General features: G+C 46.0%; 1 protein-coding gene across 1 annotated transcript in view; it reads left to right on the plus strand.

Annotated features, from left to right (window-relative positions):
• Window positions 1–16,836, plus strand: part of atp2c1 (ATPase secretory pathway Ca2+ transporting 1) — a 51,464-nt gene extending 34,628 nt beyond the window's left edge. Inside the window, 18 exon segments of the mRNA XM_065957576.1 lie at window positions 1,609–1,684; window positions 1,776–1,842; window positions 2,532–2,656; window positions 3,835–3,932; window positions 4,470–4,565; window positions 5,043–5,132; window positions 7,983–8,087; window positions 10,389–10,545; window positions 10,636–10,806; window positions 11,324–11,421; window positions 11,906–11,956; window positions 12,064–12,230; window positions 12,310–12,378; window positions 13,145–13,261; window positions 13,489–13,636; window positions 14,215–14,310; window positions 14,685–14,826; window positions 15,129–16,836. Of these exon segments, the coding sequence (XP_065813648.1) occupies window positions 1,609–1,684; window positions 1,776–1,842; window positions 2,532–2,656; window positions 3,835–3,932; window positions 4,470–4,565; window positions 5,043–5,132; window positions 7,983–8,087; window positions 10,389–10,545; window positions 10,636–10,806; window positions 11,324–11,421; window positions 11,906–11,956; window positions 12,064–12,230; window positions 12,310–12,378; window positions 13,145–13,261; window positions 13,489–13,636; window positions 14,215–14,310; window positions 14,685–14,826; window positions 15,129–15,250 (1,995 nt within the window). The 3' untranslated portion in view covers window positions 15,251–16,836.
• The last annotated feature ends 1,185 nt before the right edge of the window (window positions 16,837–18,021 follow it).

An 18,021-nucleotide genomic window follows, 5' to 3' on the forward strand; every position in this document is an offset into this window, starting at 1 on the left:
ATGTTGGGAAAAGAATCAACCCTTTGTCAAGCCCCGTCCCCACCAGGAAGTAAACCTCTGCTGTGCCCCGCCCCCCTTGCTTACCGTTACTAGGTTAGAGGTTGGCTCAGTCCCATTTGAAATATTTTAAAATACACATTTCTGGGTAACTCAGCCTGAATTAGCAAATTTAATTGTTATTCACAAACGACGTTCATCTGCTCCTCCTTCTTTCCTTCAGCCTTTTTTTTTTTTTTTTGGATGTGTTGTTTTTTTAAGACTCAGATTTCTTCACCATCGTCCCACAGACGTTGTTTCTAAAAGTCTTTTTAAAAGCTTTACGACTTCAAACACAGAAAGTTTTCCTGTCAGAGGACAGATGAAAGCAGAGATGATTACAGGAGGAGATTGATCCTTTTATTCAAATAACTCTGCGCCCGTCTGATGTTCAACCGACACACAAAAGAGTTTCTTGATGTTGGAGTCGGCTCGCTGTAAGGAGAAACTGTGCAGAGTCTCTCCCGCCCTGAAACACAGACGCCACACAACAGACAGGAAGCAGCGTGTTGTATCGCTCTAACAGAACAAGTGAATCATTGTTCAGAACTGAGGCTGTGACGGCAGGACGGGGTCTAACCTGCTGCATGTTGATTTACAGTCATCAGATACACCTCTGATCACCTGAGGTACCCGAGCTCTCGATGTAAATGTGAGGTATCGAGCTCATTCCCACTGCACTGAATCTTTTAGCAACATGTTGATGTTTGGGACTTTTTGCTGTTATTAGAGAGGTCAGCTGAAGAGAGACAGGAAGTGTTTGGAGGAGAGAGAGGAGGGGATGACGCAGCAAAGGGTCGAGGTCAGATTTGAATCCACAGCCGCTGCGACGAGGACTGTGGCCTCTGTACATGGGGCGTGCAACATAACCGCTAGGCCATCAACGCTCCTTCAACGCTTCGTCAACTTCATTTTAATTCTTGAGTTTGTTGTTTTCATCAATTAATCACAGCTCAGAGAGAATCAACATGTCAACATGCCGATCCAAATCTTTTCAATTAGACAATTTAAACCAGAAATAAAACATGACGGAACAAGTTGAAAGGTCAAATAAACCATCAAGTCTTTAAGGGCATTTTCAAGTTAGTGCGGTTCATCTGTTCTGGTGTGAAAGCTGTCAATCAAACTCTGGTGTTGACCGAACAACCGTACAGAGACCGCCTGAAAAGGTGGTTCTCAGTCCGCTTGTTTTCAGACTCTGGTTAATAAAAACAAAAAGTGATGAGCAGAGCCGACATCAGTCTGTAGTCGTCTGTCCGTCTAGAAACTAAAGTGTCTTTGGAGCAGCCTCAGCCAATCAGGAGGCAGCTAGTCTTTGTTTACTTCTGGGAGATTCTGTCCAATCAGAGAGCATTTCCTCTCTCATCAAACATTTTGATCCTCTTGTAAAAGTCACCGTGTGAACACAGACCAAACTTGAGGTGATGTTGATCCATCCATGATTCAGACCAGAGCAAACAATCTAGAGGTGTGAAAATGCCCCAAAGACCATCAGTGTTTGAAAAGTATCTCCAGGGATCGACTGAAGTATCAAATAACCAAATCAACGATCTGTTTGTTTGTTTGTTTCAGGCTCCTAAGACGCCGCTGCAGAAGAGCATGGACCTGCTGGGGAAGCAGCTCTCGCTCTACTCCTTCGGCATCATCGGTTTGTTCCTTTTCTATTCATCAGTCTTAATAACATCACTCTTTTTTATATCCAGCTGTGTTCAGTCTGGATGTGTTGTTCTCTGTTCCAGGGGTCATCATGCTGGTGGGCTGGCTGCAGGGGAAGAGCCTCCTCGACATGTTCACCATCGGAGTCAGGTACAAACTTTCTGTCCTCCTCTGAATCAGCTGATCGGTGTTCACTGCAGATGTCTGTTTGTCGGTCTCTGTTATCAGGTTATAATCGACTGAGCTTCGACCATGAGCACATTTTGACCCCTTCACACAGACGTGTTGTGACGTTTAAAGTAATCCCTTCAGGTGTGGCAGCTTTAAGGAACTTTGTTAAGATAACACAGCTGCACTGATGTGACTTATGACTCTTTAAAGCTTTACATTTCTTAGGGCGCACTCGCACTTTGCAATCCGTATCGGGGCGACTAGTTTTCAAAGATCACTGGCCCGACCCATGTAGCCGCTGGCCCAGGAACATTACTTTTGATTCATAGAATAACAGTCACCCATTTACTCTTGAACCATTCTGATTCAAAAGTCAATTAAGACTTTTATTTAATTAATTAAGCTCTGATTATAAACATATTGTGTATTTTTCTTATATCTACGTGCTCATGTTTATTCACCATGCTGATAACTGTCAGAGTCTACTTAATCTGATATTAATATGAGGCTGTGATAGGGGCTTCAGCACAGTATGGGGCGCCCTGAAGATATGATGCTCACAGGGTTGTAAATCTCAGTAATTCATTCAAAGTGTTTCTATTATTCCTGTAAAATAAAACAATGTTTCACCAGAATGTGTGGCTGATTTATCGATCTGTTCCTTTCAGCTTGGCGGTCGCTGCCATCCCGGAGGGTTTGCCCATCGTGGTGACGGTGACGCTGGCGCTCGGTGTGATGAGAATGGTGCAGAAAAGAGCCATCGTCAAGAAGCTTCCCATCGTAGAGACTCTGGGTACGAACAAATCATCGTCTGATAAACAATGTTTTTCCTCTGAGAACGGATGGAAATTATTCTGTGATTCTGGTGAAGCCAAACATCTTCCAGACAGGACTTCCTTTTCCCTGCAATGTAAACGCCGTTTTTTATTGGTCTCTTAGGGGAGCGCCCGTTCATCTGTTTCTAATGAGACTAACGATGCAGATTTGTAAAAAAAAAAAAAAGTCGAGCTTTGTCAGTTCTGTCGTCAAGAGGAGAAGAAAACAACTTTTCTAATGTTTGTTTGTTGAACGGAGGTCAGGTCGATCATTTCTGATGCATTCAAGGAAGTCAGGAAATCCAAACGCTGGTCGGCTCTTGAGACACAAATGTTTGATCCCCGTGGATCGTTAGCTTCACTTTTATGCAGATATCTATTTATAGAAACAAATAAATGATTGTTAGGATATGACCACTTGGAGGCGGGACGTCAGAGCGTGGATAATGTTCAGCCTGCTGACACGTAATTGGTCAATACAGCTCAGACTTCAAATGTCCAAAGAAGGGGAACCAGTAGACTTCTCAAGCTGAACATCTGCATACAGAGAAACTCTCTCTGTGAAAAGTTATGGAATCGTTTTTGTGCCAAAAAAAACAAACAAACCTTTTTAAATTGCAAACAAAAATAAGACTTTGAGAGAGATATAATCTCACTGAAGCAAAAAAAAAAAAACGTTTACTCCCAGCTCATCACAGACTATGTCCATCTTTTCTCCGTTATAAACTCTGCTGATGTTGATAAGTTTCACTTCTCATGCAGACGGGGGCGGGTCTGTCAGTAGAAAGACTTCCTGGAAAGTCCGGGGCATTTGAGCTGTCACTCAAAAACTCATTAGCCAATGGGGACGCATTCCTCATAAAGCCCGCCCACTTGAGAGGTTTGTGCCAGAATCGCAAACAAAAAGTCAGCAAAAGTCTGCTCAGTGAAAAAGAAAAAGAGGGAACTGTAAACAAGATGACTGATGATAAGAAAAGTAAAAGCTGATTTAGTAAATTTTTTTTGCTTCAGTGAGATTATATCTCTCTCAAAGTCTTATTTTTGTTTGCAATTTAAGAAGTTTTGTTTCATTTTTTTGGCACAAATTTGATTCCATAAAAAGTAAAACTCCTGTTGTTGTTGTTGTTGTTGTTGTTGTTGTTGTTTTCTCCGTCAGGCTGCTGTAACGTGATCTGTTCAGACAAGACGGGAACTCTGACGAAGAACGAGATGACCGTCACTCAGCTGTTCACGTCAGACGGACTCCATGCTGAGGTCTGAATCCCCTCTTCATCATCACTGACTCATCATAGGAAAGATTTTCTCTTAGATAAACATACCAACTCCCAAGTTTAAAATGTAACCCAGACGACTCAAAGACTGAGTTTTTCTGCAGTTTTTTGATCGTTATGAAAGTTTAAAAAGTTTCTCAAAGTCTAAAATGAACCGTAAAAGTGTTAACATGAAGTCTCAGTGGAGGGTGAAGGCTCCTGCTGTGGTGTGTGTGTGTTTCTGAGGTCAGCTCAGAACACACAGACCCACTTCCTTCATCTGGAAACCCCAGCAGCCATCAGGAGAAGTGGGTCAGGTGACTGAGGAGCAGGAGACCTGGTCTGATTTGAATGTGATGACTCCTTAATGTGACCTCAAATGATCATGACTAACATGGACCTGCATAGAGGACTGTGACATATATAAAAAGAGTTGTGTTGTTACAGGAAGTTTGAGGATTATCAGGGAGATTCTTTTTCTTCAGGTTATGTTTTATTTCTTATTCATCACAAGTTGTTAAACCTGTATGTTGTCCTGCAGGTGACAGGCGTCGGATACAACGGAGCAGGAGAGGTTTTAGTGGACGGAGAGATCACCCACGGCTTCTCCTGTCAATCAATCAGCAAGATCGTGGAGGTGAGGACACACGAGGGCTGCAGGGTGGAAAAGATTTCCACTCCTCGTCTTTGTCAAATTAATTTAAAGGTCCAATCAGTGAGCTGTATAGAGAGTGAGATGATAAAGGTATCTTACTCTCTGATCATTAAGGAAACATGCTCTGTTGAAGTGCTGGCTTCTCTGACAACAATGCAGCAGCCAGTATGTCCTCCTTCTAACTTTAGATTCTGCTCCTGAATGCTCTGGATTTGTTTGGACCAGAGAAGGTAGGCGCTTTTAAGACACCCCCCACACGGCCGTTTTGGACGCCCCTCAGTTTGTCAGATATGAGAGCAGTTATCAGGTCAACAGGTGTTGCAGCGATGGAAGCGGTCAAGAGAAGTGGTTCAGATAGAAGTGATTGTACCCGACCTAAAAAGCCTCTGCATGTTTCTAATAAGCTCTATGATGTTTAGAACTTAAACTGCAGTACCCATTGTGTGTGTGTGTTGTTAGGTGGCCTGTGTGTGTAACGACTCAGTCATCAGGAATCACGCTCTGCTGGGGCGACCGACAGAGGGAGCTCTCATCGCCCTCGCCATGAAGGTAAAACAAAACACTTTTTATAGGTCCACTAGATTACAGCTAAAATCTTATTCACTGTTATTTTGATAAATATTGAGATCAAGAATATGAATGTCGATGACTGGCTTCTCGGCAGGAAGTAGCCTGATATTTTGTCTTTGCTTTTTATCTGCCATTTTGCACATATCCGAGAGAAAACTGCCAACGATGATGGTCTCATTTAACGACGCCTGAGTTTAAAGAGCGTCTTGTGGCGGTCTCTGTGAAGTCGGAGCGAACAGTGTCCAGTGTCCTGCTCAGGGGAGGACACATCTCTTCTTCTTCTTCTAGCCTCTAGCGCTCAAACATAGATAAGCCAAACTGGTTCTACTAAAGAGGGATTACTGGGAGCTCCAGGCAAGGTTTACAACAAAATAAGTCTCAGAAAAATGACAGACAGAAGACGGATTGTAGGAGCCAAGTTATAAAGTGTAAGACACAAACTGCTCCAGCAGGTGTCACCTCTGGGTTCAGGTCATACACTCTACAGGTGGTAACCTTCACCGGGGTGTCAGGTGTTGCTAGACGGAAGAGCGCGAACACTTTTCTGACCGCTACAGCACACCAGGTAACGCGGAGTGAATCTTTGTGTGGACATTTAGAATCTTGCATGTGAAATATATTGAATGAGAAATAAATATTCCTGAGAAGTGAAGCCAAGTTAGTAAATTAGTTTTTTTTTTTTTTTTTTTTTTTTAAGATTTAGTTTGGGCTTTTCGTGCCTTTAATGCAGAGAGAGGACAGTGGATAGAGTCTGAAACCAGAGAGAGAGAGAGGACAGTGGATAGAGTCTGAAACCAGGGAGAGAGAGAGGACAGTGGATAGAGTCAGAAACCAGAGAGAGAGAGAGGACAGTGGATAGAGTCAGAAACCAGAGAGAGAGAGGACAGTGGATAGAGTCTGAAACCAGAGAGAGAGAGAGGACAGTGGATAGAGTCTGAAACCAGAGAGAGAGAGAGGACAGTGGATAGAGTCTGAAACCAGAGAGAGAGAGAGGGCAGTGGATAGAGTCTGAAACCAGAGAGAGAGAGGACAGTGGATAGAGTCTGAAACCAGAGAGAGAGAGAGGACAGTGGATAGAGTCTGAAACCAGAGAGAGAGAGAGGGCAGTGGATAGAGTCTGAAACCAGGGAGAGAGAGGACAGTGGATAGAGTCTGAAACCAGAGAGAGAGAGAGGACAGTGGATAGAGTCTGAAACCAGAGAGAGAGAGGACAGTGGATAGAGTCTGAAACCAGGGAGAGAGAGGACAGTGGATAGAGTCTGAAACCAGAGAGAGAGAGGACAGTGGATAGAGTCTGAAACCAGAGAGAGAGAGGACAGTGGATAGAGTCAGAAACCAGAGAGAGAGAGAGGACAGTGGATAGAGTCTGAAACCAGGGAGAGAGAGGACAGTGGATAGAGTCTGAAACCAGGGAGAGAGAGGACAGTGGATAGAGTCTGAAACCAGAGAGAGAGAGAGGACAGTGGATAGAGTCTGAAACCAGGGAGAGAGAGGGCAGTGGATAGAGTCTGAAACCAGAGAGAGAGAGGACAGTGGATAGAGTCTGAAACCAGGGAGAGAGAGAGGACAGTGGATAGAGTCTGAAACCAGAGAGAGAGAGAGGACAGTGGATAGAGTCTGAAACCAGAGAGAGAGAGAGGGCAGTGGATAGAGTCTGAAACCAGAGAGAGAGAGAGAGGACAGTGGATAGAGTCAGAAACCAGGGAGAGAGAGGACAGTGGATAGAGTCTGAAACCAGGGAGAGAGAGGACAGTGGATAGAGTCAGAAACCAGAGAGAGAGAGAGGACAGTGGATAGAGTCTGAAACCAGAGAGAGAGAGGACAGTGGATAGAGTCTGAAACCAGAGAGAGAGAGAGGGCAGTGGATAGAGTCTGAAACCAGGGAGAGAGAGGACAGTGGATAGAGTCTGAAACCAGAGAGAGAGAGAGGACAGTGGATAGAGTCTGAAACCAGAGAGAGAGAGGACAGTGGATAGAGTCTGAAACCAGAGAGAGAGAGGACAGTGGATAGAGTCTGAAACCAGGGAGAGAGAGGACAGTGGATAGAGTCTGAAACCAGAGAGAGAGAGAGGGCAGTGGATAGAGTCTGAAACCAGGGAGAGAGAGGACAGTGGATAGAGTCAGAAACCAGAGAGAGAGAGAGGACAGTGGATAGAGTCTGAAACCAGGGAGAGAGAGGACAGTGGATAGAGTCAGAAAGAGAGAGAGGACAGTGGATAGAGTCTGAAACCAGGGAGAGAGAGGACAGTGGATAGAGTCAGAAACCAGAGAGAGAGAGAGAGGACAGTGGATAGAGTCTGAAACCAGAGAGAGAGAGGACAGTGGATAGAGTCTGAAACCAGGGAGAGAGAGGACAGTGGATAGAGTCTGAAACCAGAGAGAGAGAGAGGACAGTGGATAGAGTCTGAAACCAGAGAGAGAGAGAGAGGACAGTGGATAGAGTCTGAAACCAGGGAGAGAGAGGGCAGTGGATAGAGTCTGAAACCAGGGAGAGAGAGAGGACAGTGGATAGAGTCTGAAACCAGGGAGAGAGAGAGGACAGTGGATAGAGTCAGAAATGACATGTGGAAAGAGGCCACAGGTGGAAGCGAACCCGGGCCTACCGCTCGAGACGAGTCTCAACACATGGGACGCGCGCCCTAACCACATTGTGTGTGTGTGTGTGTGTGTGTGTGTGTGTGTGTGTGTGTGTGTGTGTGTGTGTGTGTGTGTGTGTGTGTGTGTGTGTGTGTGTGTGTGTGTGTGTGTGTGTGTGTGTGTGTGTGTGTGTGTGTGTGTGTGTGTGTGTGTGTGTGTGTGTGTGTGTGTGTGTGTGTGTGTGTGTTCCAGATGGGTCTGGAGAGCCTGAAGCAGGAGTACGTCCGTGTGGAGGAGCATCCGTTCACCTCGGAGCAGAAGTGGATGGCCGTTCGCTGTGTTCACCGCAGCCTGCAGGTCAGCATGGTCACTGATATCTGAGTGTATCACCTCCACCTCCTGCACCAACCTGCTGCGTCCTCAAGAACTCTTTAACTCGTGCTTAATATAAAGAGGACATATTCTCCCCCTCCTCCACCTTTTCAAACAGTCCCCCTCCTCCACCTTTTCAAACAGTCCCCTCCTCCTCCACCTTTTCAAACAGTCCCCCCCTCCTCCACCTTTTCAAACAGTCCTCCTCCACCTTTTCAAACAGTCCCCTCCTCCACCTTTTCTAACAGTCCTCCTCCACCTTTTCAAACAGTCCCCTCCTCCACCTTTTCAAACAGTCCTCCTCCACCTTTTCAAACAGTCCCCTCCTCCACCTTTTCTAACAGTCCTCCTCCACCTTTTCAAACAGTCCCCCCCTCCTCCACCTTTTCAAACAGTCCTCCTCCACCTTTTCAAACAGTCCCCCCCTCCTCCACCTTTTCTAACAGTCCTCCTCCACCTTTTCAAACAGTCCCCTCCTCCACCTTTTCTAACAGTCCCCTCCTCCACCTTTTCAAACAGTCCTCCTCCTCCACCTTTTCAAACAGTCCTCCTCCACCTTTTCAAACAGTCCCCTCCTCCTCCACCTTTTCAAACAGTCCCCCCCTCCACCTTTTCAAACAGTCCCCTCCTCCTCCACCTTTTCAAACAGTCCCCCCCTCCTCCACCTTTTCAAACAGTCCCCTCCTCCACCTTTTCAAACAGTCCCCCTCCTCCACCTTTTCAAACAGTCCCCTCCTCCTCCACCTTTTCAAACAGTCCCCCCCTCCTCCACCTTTTCAAACAGTCCCCTCCTCCACCTTTTCTAACAGTCCTCCTCCACCTTTTCAAACAGTCCCCTCCTCCTCCACCTTTTCAAACAGTCCCCCCCTCCACCTTTTCAAACAGTCCCCTCCTCCACCTTTTCAAACAGTCCCCTCCTCCACCTTTTCAAACAGTCCTCCTCCACCTTTTCAAACAGTCCTCCTCCACCTTTTCAAACAGTCCCCTCCTCCACCTTTTCAAACAGTCCTCCTCCTCCTTTTCAAACAGTCCTCCTCCACCTTTTCAAACAGTCCCCTCCTCCACCTTTTCAAACAGTCCTCCTCCTCCACCTTTTCAAACAGTCCTCCTCCTCCACCTTTTCAAACAGTCCCCCTGTGGTCTAAATGAAACATCTGTGCTGTGCTTTGGTCAAAATATAACATGAATCAAGCACCAGAGGAGGTTTGTGACCCTGTATAAACCAGCTCTCTCACAACGCTCCGTTTTGGTGTGTGTCTCTTTAAATGTAATGACCCCGCCCCCTGAGTTTTCCCCGTAGACATCACTCCTCTGTAGAGAGAATAAAAATGGCTGACCTGCGTAAAAGTTTTGTTCTAGTCTGGGGGTGGAGTCTATGGGTGGAGATACCAGGGGAGAGGAGGGGATTTTTTTTAACCAGAATCCCACTGTGACATCACAAGGAGAGCACATTTGAAACAGAGCATTTTTCTCTGTGTTGTAAGACTTATGCAGACCACAAACAAAGGACTGGATGGGTTTATTTCACATGTTGTGGGTCAGTAGACTCTCAGGATACCCAGCGCCATTTTCTACTTTTTATCAGACATTATTCTCCATCCGTAGACCATCTCTAATACGAGTGGTGACCGACAGCGGTGTGTCGGTCACCACGGTCTTCACGGTCTTCTCATATCATAACAACTGACTACCGCCCCCTGCTGGCATGAAGAGTTACTTCCCCTCACGCATGAGCAGAACGTACGTGGTGGTTGGCCGTCGGCTGTAGTCTTTGCGGTGTGTTCAAGTGCAACTTTTTGGCCAAGATGTGAGGCGAGACAAGCGGTTCTGAGCCACACAGTAACAAAAGCTGACATCGAAGCTGACAGGGAATCATTAGAGTGATTCTCTCCGTATAATTTGCATGATGTTTTTATCACAGCAGCTCATACAGCAACAGTACGGCAGCTTTCAGCAGCAGCTCACACTTCATTATACAGTGGTCTTTGATGTAACATCCAGTGTTTCCACGGCAACCATAAACATGTCGTTACATGGTGGACCTCATAGTGCTGTGACTTAGCTTTTGTTAAAAACACATTATTGTCGTTTTTTGGTCGATTAAATGTCTGCGAAACTGTTTCCTGTCACTTGTTACTTTTAAAAACGTCTTTAACACGATGATTAACGGGATTTATTTGTGGTGAAAAACGTAGAACGCAAGTCTTCCTTTCAAGGTTAACCTTTTTTATTTTGTGGTTTGATTTGATCCAATCATCTTCACGCTCCTCTGCGTCGCTCCCTCAGGACAAACCTGGAGTGTACCTGATGAAGGGAGCGTACGAGCAGGTGATTCGCTTCTGCAGCTCCTACAACAGCAGAGGAAGCTCACTGTCACTGAACAACCAGCAGAGGGAGCTCTACCAGCAGCAGATCAGCTACATGGGCAGCGCCGGCCTCCGAGGTAAACAAACACTCTGACACAGAAGAGAAACTGAAGCTGAATCATTCCCGTGGTTATTCACACCGTTTCTCTGTGTCTTTCTCTCGTTAGTTTTGGCGTTTGCGTCCGGCTCCGAGATGGGGAATCTGACCTTTCTCGGCCTGGTGGGCATGATCGACCCGCCGAGGGTCGGTGTCAAAGAAGCCGTGGGGACGCTCATAAGCTCCGGAGTCGCCATCAAGATGATCACAGGAGATTCTCAGGAGACGGCCGTGTCCATAGGTCAGAATGAAGTTTCTTTAAAAATGACCCCGACGCAGTTTCAGTCTGAGAGAATCTTTCAAAATAAAATACATACACGGGGACTCACCTCTCCGGGACTTGAACCGGGGACTCACCTCTCCGGGACTTGAACCGGGGACTCACCTCTCCGGGACTTGAACCGGGGACCCTCCGGTTCCCACCCACATACTGAGCTCAGCCTGAAGTCATCTATCGTGTTTTATAAAATCAGGATCCAAAATGATTAACATGACAGCATTTCTAAAAAAGTTTGTTTGAAGAAAATACTTTTTAAAGGCAAAGAGATCTCTGACTAAACTTTTGTGTGTGTGTGTGTGTGTGTGTGTGTGTGTGTGTGTGTGTGTGTGTGTGTGTGTGTGTGTGTGTGTGTGTGTGTGTGTGTGTGTGTGTGTGTGTGTGTGTGTGTGTGTGTGTGTGTGTGTGTGTGTGTGTGTGTGTGTGTGTGTGTGTGTGTGTGTGTGTGTGTGTGTGTGTGTGTGTGTGTGTGCGCGTGTAGCCAGTCGTCTGGGTCTGTACTCAAAAGGCTCTCAGTGTTTGTCAGGAGACGAAGTGGATCAGCTCGACCTGCAGCAGCTTTCTCACATTGTGTCTCGAGTAAGAAACACACACACACACAGACAGATCACGCACACACACACACACACACACACACACACACAGACAGATCACACACACACACACACACACACAGACAGATCACACACACACACACACACACACAGACAGATCACACACACACACACAGACAGATCACACACACACACACACACACACAGACAGATCACACACACACACAGACAGATCACACACACACACACACACACAGACAGATCACACACACACACACACAGACAGATCACACACACACACATATGGAAACTAAGTATGTCTCTTTTAGTTCGGGATTTATTCAGTTTTTCTAATATTTAAAAAAACAAAAAGTCTGGTGATAAAATTTAAATCTGCAGCAGCTTCTACTTCTTGATTTCTGAAAACACAATCATGACTCTGCACAGATGTTTGTGTTACAGACGTGCTCTGCCTGTCGTAATCTGTGGGGTGTGTTCTGTCTCTGCAGATCTCCGTGTTTTATCGAGCCAGTCCACGACACAAACTGAAGATCGTCAAGGTGAGAACGTCGAACCAAACTGACCCGAGAGACGTTTAAACCACAACATCGATTAGCTGAGAAACCAGCAACTTCCACACAGCCTTAAGTCTCTTCTCTCTCCGCAGTCCCTCCAGAACATCGGGGCCGTGGTGGCCATGACAGGTGACGGGGTCAACGACGCCGTGGCCCTGAAGGCGGCCGACATCGGCGTGGCGATGGGACAAACGGGCACCGACGTCTGCAAGGAGGCGGCCGACATGATCCTGGTGGACGACGACTTCCAGACCATCATGTGAGTGGAGCGTGAGTGTGTCTCTGAGCGGTGACTTCAGGAATCAGCAGACTGTAAGGTGTGCTCTCTGTTCCTCCAGGTCGGCTATCGAGGAAGGAAAAGGAATTTACAACAACATCAAAAACTTTGTGCGCTTCCAGCTGAGCACGTGAGTGAAGAAGTTAAAATACAGATGTTGTGATGTTTAAAACTTTAAAGGTCACATATCCTCCTCTTCTTCTTCAGTGTAAATAATTCTCAGAGCTCCTCAAAACATGTGTGTGAAGTTTCTTGTTCTAAATCCACTCTGATCCTGTATTTGATCATGTCTATAAACCCCTCTATTTCAGCCCTGCTCAGAACAGGCTGTTTCTGTGTCTGTACCTTTAAATATGTAAATGAGCAGTGTCTGACCACGCCCCCTCTCTGGAAGGGCTTGGGTGTACTCAGTCTTTCTCGCTCCATGTCCTATTGTTTACGGTGAGAAGGCAGACTCAGAGGGCAGAACAAACACCTAGCTGTGGGAGTGTCACCCACCTGGGGGAGGGGCTACTGCCCTTTGTGATGTCATGAAGGGAAAATCTCCAAACGGCCTGTTTAAGCACACATTTTCTGAGAAGTGCTGTGGGAGTGTCCCTCTTCCTTCTTGCCTCAAAATGAACATCCTGCTGTGTTGAAGACGACCTGAAAGATAGAGACGCTCATTAGTAAAATGTTTATTGAGGGAATAAATCAGCTGACAAGAAGCAACATTTAACAGAGACTTCTGTACAATCTGCAGCTAATGGAGTTGCTCCCTCTGCTGGACATGAGACAGAATGCAGGATTAAGTCACTTCAGCCTTTACAAACCTGAAGGCTTCGTCCATTTCTCCTCTTGTTTGTTTTCTGTTTTTGTACCAACCTGACACTCCCCCTCCCCCTGCTGGTCTGCAGGAGTATCGCAGCTCTGACGTTAATCTCTTTGGCGACGCTGATGAACTTCCCCAACCCGCTGAACGCCATGCAGATCCTGTGGATCAACATCATCATGGACGGACCTCCTGCTCAGAGGTACAGGGGCATCATGGGAACTGTAGTTTAAAGTCTAAAAGAGTGTTTGAACGTAAAAACAAACTCTGAAATCTCTCCGCTTTTCAGACATTTTAAATGTTTGCAGAGAAATTAAATAGATAGAGGAAACTTTTTAACACTAAAACAAAGAAAGACTTCCAACCTGACCATGAGCAAAAACATGTCATTTAAAGTACAAGTATAAAACGTGTGTGTTTCGTTGTCAGTTTGGGCGTGGAGCCCGTGGACAGGGACGTGATCAGACAACCTCCTCGTAATGTGAGAGACAGCATCCTGACTCGCAGCCTGCTCGTTAAAGTCCTGGTGTCGGCGTTCGTCATCGTGTGCGGGACGCTGTTCGTCTTCTGGAGAGAGGTGAGGAACTTTGACTCATGTGACGACTCTTTCTTTTTCTCTGGGCGCTCTTTTGACATTCCACGACCTACGAACCTATCCGTCAGACCAGCGACAAACAACAATTCTTCACTGTCTTTAATCTCTTTGATGATTTACTGAACTCGCCCCATCATGATATTCCTTCCAGAACAACTCCCCACGATTTGATTTCGATTTCACACATTTCATCCTTAACGATCCACGGATTGCTGCAAATCAACCTCCACATTGACCTTCCACTGACCTTTTGATGACACCTCATAACAGCCAATGAGAGCCTTTGTTGAAAGGAGGCGTCTCCCCCTGCTCTGACGGCCAATCGCATGCGACTGTGCCGATGACTGAGATCACTGTGGCTCAGTGGGTGTCTCAACAGGGAGGTCGGGGGTTCGATCCCCAGCTCCCGCGGCTACATGTCCGGTGTGTGCTTGGGAAAGACACTTAACCCCAAGTTGCTCCCTCTGCTTTGTCTGTAAAGTGTATGAATGGATGATGAAAACATGAACTGTGACAGCTGTGTTTTAAACACTTGTTTTTCTTTTTTTTTTGGTTTCCAGTTGCAGGACAACGTGATCACTCCTCGAGACACGACCATGACCTTCACCTGCTTCGTGTTCTTCGACATGTTCAACGCTCTGAGCTCGCGTTCGCAGGTAACCATTAGAAGCATGTACGGCTTATCATGACCACACGCCCCCGGACACAAAGTCGGGGTTTATTAAGTACATGAAGTACATTTACACATACAAGGAATTTGACTTGGTGTATTGGTGCTAAACAATTAACAAGGAAATAAAGCAGAACTAGAAACAACTTAAATAATACAGAATAAGAAGATATTACAATATATAAAATAGGATTTAAAATGTAAAATAGAAAAAATAACACAAAATGTACAAAAGGTGACATGTAGGAGCTGTATCTATAATCTATCCTTCTACATGTTTTCTGTGTTAAAACTGTGATTTGTCCGGCTGTGAGATGAATGTGGGATTGAAGAGTGATCTCAGTGTGTTCTGCCCCTCAGACTCGTATGGTCCATGAGATGGGTCTCTGCAGCAACAGGACGTTCTGCTTCGCCGTCCTGGCCTCCATCATGGGTCAGCTGCTCGTCATCTACTTCCCTCCTCTGCAGAGCGTCTTCCAGACGGAGAGCCTGAGCTTCTTCGGTAAGAACAAACCCTTTACAGCGGGGGATTCTTCTTATCTGATGATGCTTTAGGGTATAAACATCATCATCAAGACATCATTTCAGTCAGCAGCAGGCGTTAATGGCTCCTCATGAAGGAGGAGGTGGATTACATGGCAGCAGTTACAGTCTGTGTCGCTGCTGCTGGCTGAAAGAAGTTGCTTCTATCGGTCACTTTCTGGCCCTAACATGTAGAAACAGTTCTAAAACCATGTGGTGTCACGTGTTGAAAGGAAACGTTCGATTCTTCATCCTGTTCCTGTGTTTCTGACGCTCCTTCAGACCTGCTGTTCCTGGTGTCCCTCACCTCCTCGGTGTGCGTCGTGTCCGAGCTCATAAAGATGTTGGAGAGGTGGAGAGGAGTCGAGAAGAGCGTGCCCGCCGACTGCTTCCACGAGGTATGACCCCCCCCCCCCCCCCCATCCCTCCTCGACGCCGTGCTGTCCGGCCTGAAGGACTCTGAGGTCTGGAGGAAGAAGAAGAAGAAGAGGAGGAGGAGGAGGAGGAGGAGGAGGAGGAGGGTGGGTTAAAGGATCTCACAATCGATGGCACTGACTTAATAAGACTGCAAAGACTTCTCCTGTGAGATCCTGAAGAGGGACGAGGGACTCTGGTCTGGGAGCGGAGGAGGACGCTCCCGCTCTTTTGAGGGAGGGGAGGCGGGGGGCGGATGGAGGCTAAACTGAGAGGACATGAAGGCTGCTGGGAGATCTGCCCCTCTGCTCCGTGTTCCCTCCAATAAAATGGATCCACAGCAGCTCTTTGGCTCCCTCCCCCTGGCCTCGGTGAAGACCCCCCCCCGACCGTAGCTTTGGGGGAACAGAGCACACCTTCCTGCTGTGAAGCGGCTCCTCGATGTTTTAGGACGTTCTCTAAGAATCCAGGCGTGTGCAATTCTTTGTTCTCTTCCAGTCGTCTTTTTTTTTTTTTTACTCTTTGTTTTGGAAGGTGTTGACCACTACTCAGCTCGCTCTGTCACTTCCAACACGACTCCTTTTAACGGCTTTATAACCATTATGTGGAGGTGTGACGGTACACTGCAGAAACTCTAATCTTACCAAATGTCCTTACACCCGACAGTTCAGCTGACAGGTCCAGACACACATCTGATTTCAGGATATCCATGAGTGACTTCTTTTAGTAAAATAGATTTATATCCTCAAAGACAGAGAGTCAACTTAACTTCTTAAATGTGATTTCATAAAAAGAGATGCAGGAACCTAACTGGTTTTCGACCAATGACAGCTGAGATCGGCTCCAGCTCGCTCAACACAGAACAGGAAAAGCCGTAGAGATGATGGATACTAGAGTTTTAAAAATCCGGTTTATGACTTGATGCGGGGATGTTTTTGTACTCTTGGTAAGATTTGAGTTTTTTTTGCAGTGAACGAATCAAAACAACAACGGGGAGGGAATAAAGTTTGATATTTAAAGTCGGCCTACAGCTGTGTGGTTCTACTGTAAACATGAAGGCACTGAATCATGGACATCAGATCAGAAAGCGGAGGCTTCATGCCATCGCTGTTTTTAAAGCTTAAAGGATCCAAAACGGTTCTGAGGTGGGTCTGGGATCTGATCAGGATCCTCCTGGACCCCTTGGTGGACCCAGAGCTCTCTGTAGGGATTAAACATCCCACCTGGCCTGGGGCACGCCTCGGGGACCCCCCAGGAGGAGCGGGTAAACGTTGCTGAGGAGAGGGAGGAAGATAACGGACGGATCCAAACAGTGCAGCTGAATTATTGAAACCTTGAAAGCTTGAATCTGTTCTTCGTCTCTGACTGCCAACACTCGATTCCAATCATCCCGTCAGAAACGGGATTTAGTTTCTTTTCTTCACATCATTCGACTTGTTTTATAAACCCGCTCTGTCGTGGTCGTGTCCCGGTGATTAATTTGATGCATTTTGTTGCACATGAGAAGAAGCGTGCAGAAGTTCAGTTTGTGTTCAACTGTTAGAATAAAGAATCATATTTAAAGCCTTTGACATCATTTTTAAAGGAGGTGTTGTGTTTCTTTTCATTTTTATCAGGACTGCAGCGTTCGTTTGTTTACTTAAATTAATTTGTTGATGTTTTTTTGATAAATCTTTTTGTTCTGTTAATTTGTTACAGTAAAAAAAAAAAATCACATCTCCAAATGTTTTATTTTGTCCACGAGTCAAAGATCAGAAGATTTATTCTTATTAAAGACTCTTTTTATTCCTCAAAGTGATTTTTCTATCAAAAAGCCGTTTCCACACACACTCCTGAAAATATCCAGATAACAGCAGGAGGACTGATCCTGAAATCCTCCTGACCTCGCTGTTCACACATGCACCTCACAGAGGGAGACTATCCCTGTCAGACAGGAGGGGGGCGGGGCCTCTACACGACGCTATAATGAGAATATGTGTCTTCATATCAGTGTTGCGTGTAGTTGAAGAGAATCTCAAAGTGAACTAAAGAGAGGAGAAGAACATCCCGGAGAACAGGAAACATGCAGCAGCAGGTTGATTAGAGCACGGAGATGGTAGAGGTGGAGTGCAGACAGTCTATGGTCGTGCAGCGATCACAGGGAATAAAGGTCACCACCCCCTCCCACTGGCCCCTCCCACTGGCTCCAGGTGAATTCTCCTGATTATATCCTGCTGCGTTCTCACATCAGCTCACTCTGACTTTCTGCAGAATAAATACGAGGAGGCTGGAGGAGAAACTCAGAGTGAAGAGAGAAACATTCAGATGTTTGAGTGATCACATGACGCTCAGAGTGAAGAGAGAAACATTCAGATGTTTGAGTGATCACATGACGCTCAGAGTGAAGAGAGAAACATTCAGATGTTTGAGTGATCACATGACGCTCAGACTGAACACTTCAGGAGTTTTCTGCAGGTGTGAAAGCAGCTCTAACTTTAGAGTGAGTTGTTGCAGCTCTGTCTGATAATCATGTGAACGTCAGATCAGGTTCAACATGAGGTGTGATGGAGTGATTTCATTTGAACGCTGGCAGCTTCAGACTTTCTGTTCAAATTAATGTTTTTTTATTTGGAGAAAAATAAACATGTTTTCTTTTGTTCTACAAAATAGTTTTTATTGAAAAAAATAAATGAACACAATCACCCGAAGAGGAACTTTCTAACCGATAAATCAAATCAAATCTAAAACTGTCCAATCAGAGTGATCAGATCGCCGTGATGAT

The sequence above is a fragment of the Labrus bergylta genome, chromosome 8 (genome assembly GCF_963930695.1).
Source record: "Labrus bergylta chromosome 8, fLabBer1.1, whole genome shotgun sequence".
In the NCBI taxonomy this organism is placed as follows: Eukaryota; Metazoa; Chordata; class Actinopteri; order Labriformes; family Labridae; genus Labrus; species Labrus bergylta.